General features: G+C 29.6%; 1 protein-coding gene across 1 annotated transcript in view; it reads left to right on the top strand.

Moving 5' to 3' along the window:
• The window catches only part of LOC105251037 (fringe glycosyltransferase), a 78,853-nt gene extending 72,816 nt beyond the window's left edge, over positions 1-6,037 (top strand). Inside the window, exons 7-9 of the mRNA XM_011257542.3 lie at positions 2,327-2,492; positions 4,006-4,091; positions 5,753-6,037. Of these exons, the coding sequence (XP_011255844.1) occupies positions 2,327-2,492; positions 4,006-4,091; positions 5,753-5,810 (310 nt within the window). The 3' untranslated portion in view covers positions 5,811-6,037. The remainder of the gene's footprint in view (positions 1-2,326; positions 2,493-4,005; positions 4,092-5,752) is intronic.
• The last annotated feature ends 6,041 nt before the right edge of the window (positions 6,038-12,078 follow it).

Here is a 12,078-nt window from a genome sequence, read left to right as displayed (position 1 = left end):
TAATATTTAATACAATTTACATATTTAGATTAACATTATCATTGTCTCCATAGAAATTTTACAAAATGGAATCAAGGTACACAATTGCTCTTGTTTCCCGACTCGACATCGTGATGTCGCCTATCGAGTCAACTCAATCTTTTTTTTTTTCAATTTTTTTTGCAACAATCTTCTCTCTACATATCCCTGCCTGTACCCAGGAGCGACTTTCGCATTGGCAGCGTTGTGCCGCCGCATTTCCGGCCGACCTTAATCGTGCATGCGTGTCGGGTGCCACGCGAAAGACTCGAGGACCTTAGTCGGCATCGCGTGACTTTCGGGACGGTGTGTGCAGGTCCGGTAATTTATTCCCGCCGGGGACCCTGTCCCGCGGTTCCGTGACGTGTCTCCGTTTTTTTTCTCCCCCCCCCCTCCCCCCTATAACTCGCCGCGCGCGGATGAACGACCGTTGCGAAAGGGTTAGCGAGGAGAGACGGACGGCTTCTGCAGACGCGCGGACGCATAAGGTGCATCCATGGAAATGAGTTAATTACTTGGTACGCAACGGCCGATAATTATTTCGTATAACAGATACCCATAAGCGAACGGCGAACGATCGAAGCACATAATCGATAAATTGCGTTTGTATATTTGTTCAATCTTTTTATAGCTCTTTTAGTTAAGTTAGATTAGGTTGGATTAAGTTAATTATTATAGATGGTTAAGTTGATGATTATCAATTTAACGTTAATTCTGAAGATATTTATTACATTAAAAAATGTAGTGACCGATAAAAAAGCGATTATTTTTTTTGAAAATATACTTTTTTGTCAGAACTTTTTAAATTAATTTAAGGATATCGTATGCAAAAGTTATTACATTTGTAGCGTTAAAGTTAATTTAAAATGTTCCGACAATTTAAATATATTTTATTATATTTTATCTATTACATTAATTATGAAAATTGAACTATAAAAATTAATTTACAATGAAAAATTTTATACCTTTTAATTCGCTTGTATTAGTGAGGCGATTATTTTGAAAGAGACTCGTTAAGTTCGTCGCTCTGCGTCTTCTAGGTAATTAAATGGAAGGACAAAATAAATACAGATGAAGTTTCGATAAAGCACGACTTATCTCACCAGCTAAGCTGTATCTTAACAATATATCTGAACGAAGATCGTTGGTCGAAGTGACTAAGTTTGTTACAGCGACGCTTAATGATTTTCCATCTTCTTCTGTGACAGTGACTATCAGATTTCCAATCCGAATTCCGACTCTCGGTGATATTACGTTTTCTACATTCATTCTTTCTATCTCGTTGAAAAAGAAAGAATAGTCGGATAGCGAGGATTTTATGATTGGCTTTACGACGCTTGAATCTTCAACATTTAGTATTTAGTAATTTATGCACGATGTTAATCTTAGACCCTTTAAAAATCATTATATAAATATTTCTTAACGAGACATTTATTATAAAACAAAACATTAAAAAAAGAATTTTCAATACCAAGGAATTTGATTTTAAAATTCTTAATAAGTTTGTGAAATAATTTGTATATGATTGTTAACAAGTATACAAGAAGTGCAATATATAGGAGTCTGTTCATAACTATTTATATATTATTTATTGCATATAATACTCATACATCATATTTTGTATAAGAATAATAATCTTAGAATTATAATTATATATTTTACAATATTTTTAGCATTGTAATTATATCATATTTGAATATTCGAACTATACATATGTATATATGTTTTCAAAAAAAGGAGTTTCAAAACATAAATTTTATTTTGTTCTCTTTCACTCCATTTCTCTTTTTATTTTACTTTCGTAGACACTCGTCAAAAAAAGTAATAAATACCGGAGAATTCTCATACATAATATTCTTCGCAATGGACGCGGTGCACCGTACATTCTGACAGGATCGAAAGAGAGCACAGAAAGCTAAAAGTGTTACACGAGATAATCCTACGGGTTAATCCTACATACACGTCGCAGCGGATTAAGGGCACATAAACACGTGACTGAATTAAAGAAAAAGAGAAAAGAAAGAAAGAAACTGTCAGTTTCACTAAAGAGATACTTACACAAACTACTTCTCTTTAGAGTATTTTGCTTTGTAGTAATTGCTCTAATTTAAACATTTTTTTCTTATTAGAAATTTGTAGCAAATAAAATTTAAAAAATATAGAAGAATTTTTAAAAGAAATACGAAGATTTTAATTTTTATTATAATATGTATATACATTCAAACAGCCCATGTAATACATATTTTCTATTTACATAAATGTACATATGTACAAATAATAAATTTCGAATATTTACGTTTGTTTCCAGCGGAGGAAAATTTATCACCGTCGGCGACAGAATTAGATTGCCAGACGATGTAACGATGGGATACATTATCGAATATCTTCTGAAAAAGCAACTCACAGTCGTAGAACAATTCCACTCGCACCTGGAACCAATGAAGTTCCTGAACAAGGATACCTTTCACGAGCAGGTAACTAAGCAACGTGTCAAGTCGTCATTTTTTAAATTTTATCCCGAGTGACAAATGGTATTATCTCTTTTCATAAAAAATTTGATTGCCAGAACTAAATTCTAAATGTTAATTATATTTAATAATTTATATATAAAGGAATTAGTAGAATGCGGAAGTTTGCAGATTCTAAATGCAGAGCGTGTGAGAATTAACGCGGATTATTATATAATTGTTGTTTAATCTAAGCGAACTTCTCTCTCTACTTTGTTATTGACAAGAGAACACTGTATATCGGATTATTCGGAATAAGATTTCTCATCGTGGAATCTTGCGAATGAAATTTTGCAAATCTAATTCCTTAGATTAAGAAAGCTTTATGTTTCATGATATCTAAATATTCATCACAATTTCAATACATGCAAAAATATTTGTTGTTATAATACAAGATATAAATAGCCGAAATTAATGCACGGGAATATTCTGAGTATGCATAAGGGTCACGATAAATAGCATGATGATAAATAATGGATGAATAATAGAATGATTTGAAGCGCATGATGAATCAGACCACACGCACCGAGTGCATTGTCTGTTTTATTTTATGTAATGCAATAGCTATTATTTAATCCTAGTTTATTATAAGTTCTCAGACCACGTATCGTAATAAGAGCATAATCGCAAGCATATGAAAAAATACATGTCCTGTCGCCGACAGATATTAACTAAATTGTCCCAGATGCATTCTTCTTTGTGTCATCATTACATACATATATTTTATATATAATATTACATACATATAACATTACATACATATATGCATAAATATGACATACGTTTATATATAACATTACATACATATAACATTACATACATATATGCATAAATATGATGAAATATGATAATGTAAATGCTTCTTTTTGACAGAGAAGATAGAAAATCTAATTAACATGTTTATTATTTAAAAATTGATAAAACATTTTTATCACATGTAATTAAATTATTTAATATTAAATTATTTAAATTATTATTTATTAATTTCAAAGATGAGAATTTCTTCGATCGATTTGAAGAATTTCTTATTCTTATAAAATAATCTTAATATATACCATATCTTAAATAATATCTTAAAAATATATATGATATATTAAAAATTATTTTATTTTTAAATTTTTTATTTTCATAATCTTATAAAAATAATTTGTAAATTATTTATAAATTGTTCGTCAATACATTATAATAAAATCGTTAAGATCGACTTACAATGTATATAAGCGATCGCATGGTCGGCGAAAATATGCGTGATGTATGCAAAATATTGGCATAAAAGATATTTTCTTTCACGACCGGTATTATACTTTAGGATCTCATATTGCGCAGAATATACGAACAAACGAGCATGTATATGCGATGTCAAAATAAATGAAGTCACTTTCAACATCATATGTGGCTCGGTTTGTGATATACAAGAATCTTTCGCTAAAGAAATTAAAGATCTTTGGCGATTTAAAGTATTTTTATGTTTGTATTCCAGGTCTCTTTTAGTTATTCTAAAGGACCTAGAGATGAATGGAACATCCTGAAAATTGATGGTTTTGACATGAAGAATGATCCAAAGAGGTATATAGCATTATTTTATATATTAATTTTATTTTTTTTACTTTTATGTTTTTTTATTATTTACTTTTATGTTTTTTTATATTTCGATTGATTTATTCGTGAATTCTGAACAGCGCCAATAGTTTTTGTAAAAATATAGATATCTAAATTGAATTATTTTCATGGTAGAACGCGAGAAATTCTGTTGGTAATCTTCAATTTCCTGTTTCTTTGAATCTCCTCTTTCCTGACGCAACATTGCACATCAAAGCCTCAATTACTTCTATAATTGCCACCTTCACCTAGAGTGCTCGCGTAGAATGTCGGTTGAACACCGTAAGAAATTCTTTAAGAGAAATAACTAAATTGAAAAGTAGTTTTCATAAAAAAAGTTATATAATGTTGCAAAACGCTGCAACATTTATTTTGCATCTGTTTCGCATCGTTTTTTCTTTACATGTATACATTGTTTAATTGAAAAAGATATCTTTATTTGGGATATTATGGATATATTTCATGACAGATTAATTAATTAGAGAGCGTATACAGATTAAGAAAATTATTGAGAATTATTATTACCCTTAACTTTTAAATATCTATAATATAAAATAATTTCTATTTAAAAATTAAGAGAGAAATAGTAGACAAAAAATTATATTCTAGATTATTACTCTTAATTATTTACATGCTTGATGTATATCTTTTGAGAAGCATTCCAATAATAGATTAGTGTAATTTGTTTTTCTTCAGCTTAATAATTCCATGTTTACGCGCGAGTATAAAATGACATTTTGTGAAACGACATGTATAATCTACGTGACGTTAAGTAAACATCTGTAATTAGCATTCTCATTAATGCATATGCGCGAAATATCTCTCGGAACGTTTTCTTTCGTATAATTAGCACCGGTGAAAGACGGAAGAGAGATGAGTAATTACGAGGACGACATTGCAGTGTGATCTTGTAAGTTTTAATTGACTTTGTAATAATTGTGATTTTCACGATCCTCTGTTCCTTCCACTGTTTTTGCTTTTTAATTCCGTCGAGTCAGGAAAAATGGTTTGTTTCCTATGTAAATTTTCGCGTCGCTTGCTGCAAATATCTTTTGGGATTTTTTACTTAGTATTATGAGGAAAAAGTCAAGTTTCGCGTTTTTGAATATTAACGAGAAAAATATCAGAATCAAGTTGCTGTAAATATATTCGATGGCTTGTGCATCGAGACTGCACGTATTACGGATATTAAATCATGTCTTGTTTCCTCTCGCTGCTTTTCATAGATGACGTTTTATTAAAAGTTTATATTACAAGTTTGCTACATTGATCTTATTGATCATATTTGCATGAGGCATTCATCGAAGTCTGTCGGATTTATGCGAAAAATTTCCACTATGAAGATTAAACAGAATCTTGCATTAAAATCTAATATTCTTTTGGAATAGATAAAATATTTGTACGATACTAGTTGATTCTTTTTCTTCAGTATGTCGAGAATTACGTTTACTAATGCAAAGAAATTGATTTTTTAGAGATTATATTTTAGATTTTATTTTTAAAAATATCAATAACAAATATATTAAGTATGTTTTTACGTAAAAATTTATTTAACTTTGATTTTATCACACATTTCTGATTTCGAATTGTTAATAGTCCCTTAACCATAACTATATTTTTTGTTTCAGATTCAAATCCATTCATTGTCACCTATTTCCACATGTTCCTTATTGTCCGCACAGATGATAGATCGTGCAGCGAATGTAAAAATAAAAAAAAATGTTGAAGAACTTACTGATCTCTCATTTTCAAAGAAGATATGAGAAGAAAATGTGAGTTCTCTTAAAAAAATGGAGCGGAGAGTTTGTTTCCTGATTATATAGAGAAGAAATGTATGAAAGATCAACGTACGGTGAGGAGCATAACTAAATTAATAACACATTTTAAGAAAAAATATTATTATTATTATTATATATGTACGAGGAAAATTATTATTCTTGTACATATACATATACACATACATATAAAGAATATAATAATATAAGAAAAATTAACAATATTAGATGTAATAAAGTACATTCGGTTAAATGCATTGAAATACATGTTTAAACTCTCGTACACAGAGGATAAAGATATATGCATAATAAATCATGAAACATTTAGTACAGAAAATAATACAAATACGAAAAGAAATTAAAAATTTTTATTGATTTATTGTCTCAATTCTAATTTTTACTAATTTTATTTGTCGTGATTTTTATTATTTGACCAATCAAAACTAGAATCGACACACGAATAAGATAGAAAAACAATATTTACATGAATGAAATTTTCATAAAATGATTTAGAAGAATATAAGTTTTAAAACTTTATATTGATTTAATTATTCCCCTTTTAATCATATGCTGTGATTAATAATATTTTAATTGTGCTTATTTTTTTATTTCTTATATTGTATGTGAAGATATATAATAATTTTTTTTTCTTATAAGACATTATTTCACACATACATACATATGTTGTTACGCTCCTTATTTATTGATTGCAATATGATCGAAAAAACAAATAAGAAAGAGAAAGAGAAAGAAAATTTTGGTTAGATTAGGTACACTCGCAAATTCTCTCTTGTTTGAGCCTGTTGTATGTACATATTCATTTTATCTTTTAAAATATTTGTACAAAGTTGTATATATATAGGTAATTATCTTGAATTTGGTCTGATAATTTTTGTACGGTGCGCGTGAAGTTTGCATTTATGCAGTAAATCGAAAACGAATGAAAATTTATTTTCGCGGCTATATATTATTTATGGGAATTATTTTGATGATATCTATAATAGCTAAATAAACACATTCAAATACACACGAAGAAAGTATACGAAAGGGGAGAATGAAATATTAAAAAATGAAAAGAAATAAAAAAAATACACGACATATAATAAAAGACGACAATTTTGTTTTTTCACATACTGTGTAATGTAACTTGCACTAGTACACGTGTAGGCGTATATAACAGCTGCATCTGTGCAATACGATACATGTAATTGTAATTCGCTGACAGTCTCGTCAACGCGAAATGGAATTAAGCTAGTCCCTCGCAAAAAGACAGACAGCTGTATATAATGTGATATTTAGTACGGTGCGCGCGAATTTTTATTTGTATATGTACATCTTTTAATGTCTTCTCTTTTCATAGGATTTTACATCGTAAATTTTCTACGAAGCTAAGGAAAAATATTTATATGCGATATATTGAAATAAGTGTGCAATATAAAAATAATAAGAAAATAAGACGCTTATTTTCAAAGCTGTGTGAGTTATTTTTGAAATTTATAAGGATATTAATAGAGAATATGTATTGATTTTGAAAAAAAATTATTGCAGTTAAACTTACACTATTTTGAAAGTAAACGATTTATATTATTATTTGTTGCTTTTGAAATGACTTTGGTAATTATTTGAGAAGCGCGAGGGAAGCTTTAACATTATACAGGTGGGATCTCAATACATATTTATCGATAAGATGATATGTATCATAATTACACATGTAACGTGATACATGGAACGAACGCATAAACTAGATATAATGATGTCAATGCTATTGTTATTTCGATATAATGCCAACATAATGAATTTGTACGATATTAATTATAATATTGTGCGATGTTTTACATATAATAGATTATATATATGCACACTGATTTCAGAATTTTAATGTTTATCTTCATCCGTAACACATGCATCCTTTATTTTCCACAACACTGCGTCTCCATAAATTATGATATATTATTTTCATATTTTCCTTGCTATTTCTTGACAATGCATTTTATCTTCTCAAAGGTATTCTGCTGCTGTGTTATAACAATTCTTTTGACTTTTTTCCAGTTAGTCACTAAATTATTTGAAGATATATAGTTATAAATAATAATATATAGAAAAAATTGATTCTATATTATTATCTACATATTATTATTTATAAAAATTCTAAATTTTTACTTTTAAATTGACACGTGAAATCAATAAATTTTATTAATATTAAATAATAAATTTTAAAGATAGAATCTTATAAAGGTATAGCAACAGATGATTTATAATTCAACGGAAAAACAACCGACGAAGCAATATCATCATACAAACATTTATTAATTATATAATGTATAAAATACTTTTGTCGAGATACCCTCATCTGTTATAATCAACTCGAGCATGGTTGCTAGTCGATAAACTAGATCGCTGTTGCTGTTTAGGATATAGGTGACAATTAGCAACAGTCAATGCGAGTTTCTTTTTCTTATGATAAATCGTTGTTAATCGCACATTAATGCAAATAAAAGCGCGAGCATTAATTACTAATTCACATTTTCCTAGCAAATGATATCAGAAGCTGATCGTTCAAGATTATCATGTGATGATGATTAACACATATTGGTGCTAGAATTATATCAACGGTAAGTAACTAATTGGTCGGATTGAAATTTATTGAGTTCATTAATGCATTAATCATGCAATCGAAATGTTGTACAAATGGTATTATATGCGAGAATTTTAAATAATATTCATTTCGCTTCATTTTATTTATATAAGATATTCACAATGAGAAAATTAATTTTTATAATGTTTATCAATTTGTTATTATTTTGATATAAAAATTGCGAAAAGGAAACGATCAGAGTCGCAATATCGACACATCAATTTCGTGTGCGATCAATTTATACAGAAAATACATATATAAAATTGATATAAGTTTTCTAGAAGTAGAAATAACGATTTTCCGTAAATATTTCACAATTTTATGATTTACGTAATAAAAATACATTTTATGTTTTACACACGCACACACACACACACATCCTAGATTTATTAAAACGTATTTAATTAAAACCAATATGCAACTTAAATATAAAATGCTTTGCATATAGTTTGTATATCATCGAATATCCATATTTTCACATATATATTTACGATATATTCCTGCCGCGAATACGAGTGGAAAAAACCGCTGCACGAACGGAAACTTGATCTGGACTTTGCCGTTAATTTAACGATACATTGCCCTCGGCATCATGGTTTATTCAATGTTGCATTTGCGACCTCATATTTTAAATCTCAAATTTCCTATGCAGATGGCTTGCTTTACGTAGCCTTTTTATATGCCAGAAAGGCCCTTCGATATTCACTCGCATCGCAAATACGCCGTACACGAGATGGTCTAAATATCAGATGGATACAACGAAGCAAGAGAAAGGGAGGGAGAGAGTCAGGTCAAGAGAGAGAGAGAGAGAGAAAGAGGGATGAAACGAACCCAAAGAGTTAAACGAGAGGGTTAAAAGTTACGTGTATCAAAAAAAGCGTTATACGATATAGCACGTTCGTATCGGTTCACGGTTCATCCTCCATCGGGGATAGAAACAGAAATATTTCGCTCCTCGCATTGCATAAGGATTCTCAATTGCGCCCTGCCGTGCCATATTCGGAATTGCAAGTCAATATATTCTGGGATGCATCTTATATGCACATCCCGTCACATCCGCCTTTTTATATTCTCTTTTCTCCTCTCGCTCGCTTCGTTGTGTAGCCAGTCTCGTCACCAGACGGTGAAGGAAAGTTTTCCAATAAAAGATGTTTATGCCGACTTTCACCTGCGGATCTTCCTCAGAGGGATATTTTATTGTGTGCGTGGACGCGCGATGAAAGTTTTTTTCGTTATGAAATATTGATCTTGGACGTGACTTGGATTAGACGTATTAGAAGTTTGATCTCTAGTTCATTTTTAAAGGATCTCTTCATCTTTTTCCCTTTAATCTTTCTTTTTTGTTTATTATTAATTAATAGTCTTATTAATAAATTTATTTTATATAATTAAACTTTTGCTTACACACGTTATGCAAGCCACGACTTTTAATCAATTTCAATTTTAATTGAGTGAAAAAATTTGATACTTTAATGGCAAATGTATATTTGATATTGTATTTTATATAATTTATCGTATTGTCAAAAATTAGAGTTCTTATAATTTTTTGTTTTAATTAATATAAAACATGATATATAAATTTGAAAGATAAATTTCGCTTTATTATAATAATTGTACTTCACGCTTTATTATAAAAATTGTATTTCACGCTTTATTAGAATAATTGAGATACTCTATTTTTAATATTGTTTATTATTATTCAATTTTCATTTTAGGCCAAATTATATTCCACTACATTAGAATATATAATAGTAATTATTGTTTACTTATTGCGGCTTATGATAATCAAAAGATAATATTTCTCTAATAATAGGTACGCAATTAGGATATTGCAATGAAAATAATTAAAACGCATTATAATTATAATATATTAGAGATAGACATTAATCATATTTTATGCAATTTACTGCAACAAGAGATAGTGAAATTTCAGCGTCATTGCATGTCGAGTTGCGGTATAAAAAGTCGACCGCACACAGCAGTATCGAAATTTAATAATCGGCCGCCTCGTCGACGTATTCTCGATATCGGTGGACAAGCTAGCACCACCCAGAAATTACACCGGGATGAATACCACGAGTTAAATCGAAAAAATAGAAAATAAAAAGGAAAAAAAAATAAACGGGCAGTCGTAAAGGTAACAATCGCTACAGCCGGATTTATTAGTGGCCGCGGTTTTTACGATCCTTCTTTTTTCGTTTCCTATTTATCTTTCATGTCGGCGTGCAGCGGCCGCTCTTTTTCCCAGCGAGATCTCATTCACGAAAAAGCTCAGTGTTTCAGTTGCCGGCAATGACGTAAAAGCGTACAGGGAGGGGATTGCATCCTAGGGCGGCAATGACGTAAGAACAGGGTCGAATTAACGGCACTTTGCACCCACGACTGAATCAAGAAATGATTTAAGGATGTTGGAATAAAAATAGAACTGAATATAGATTCTTCAAAACACAAAAATCTAATTAGTATTATATTATTATCGTAATTATTATTGAAAAGGATATAATATGTGGAAGAAATAGAGAGCGCTTGAATTACTTACTCTTATGATGCAGAAAATCACAAAAGTTTTTAAAATAATATTTTAATATAAATATTTATTTTTTATGTAAATAAATTGTCATATGTACATAAATTGCGAATAAAATTTGAAGTAGCTCATATGCAAATGCAAATAAATTGCATCGAATAATTTGATGTTATTTATGAAAGTATATAAAAAATGGGGAAACATTTTTAAATGGCAAAGAATTGAACATAATACAAGATTCGAATTTGAGATTTTTCATTTGACAAATATAAGATTTCGAACTGTCGTATTTACCATGTCAAGAAATTCGAGGAGTTCGTACGTTCATTGCTAGCTCATCGCTTTGTCCGTCACTGTAACAGAGGAACATACAAAATAGGGCAATGTACGGGGTTGTCCGAGTCGTATGTAGGTCGCATTATCAGAACGGCGACCTAGTTCCTTCTCATCCTTTCGATATACCTTCTCGATCCCAAAACATCTCTGAAATCAACGCTTCCTGTTCAATCACTTCTGGTAATCTTTCCGATTTGTAAATTTTTTAATATATTCTCAGCCTTTTGTATTTTTTCATAATAACGTGCGATACTCCCTTAAGATATAAATATTATATTATATATAAAAATTATATATTTTGAGATATATAACAAGATATTGGTCGTAAAATATTTATAATAGAAATGACAAAAATATGAGAGCCCATCGATATTCGATTGGATTTATCACTGATCCGATTCAGTTCTGATCGGATCCGATTATCAGCGAATTATTTATATTTTATTCATGAAGTCAGATAATCGAGAACGCGAAGATAGGACCGATTACGTAAAATGAACATATCGTCCGCAAAACAATTTCTGCTTATAAAAATTTCATTCAATTGTGTTTCATGAAACAAATATTAAAAAGATTTTACGAAGCCACAGAAATATGAAATAAAAATAAAAGCTTTTATATTTTCACATATTAAGATATTAAAATTGTCGTGAAAATTCTAAAGAATAACTAATTGATCAA

The sequence above is a fragment of the Camponotus floridanus genome, unplaced genomic scaffold (genome assembly GCF_003227725.1).
Source record: "Camponotus floridanus strain SB8 unplaced genomic scaffold, Cflo_v7.5 scaffold24, whole genome shotgun sequence".
NCBI lineage: Eukaryota > Metazoa > Arthropoda > Insecta > Hymenoptera > Formicidae > Camponotus > Camponotus floridanus.
Note: the sequence above shows the minus strand (reverse complement) of the source record. Positions and strands in the feature narration are given on the sequence as shown.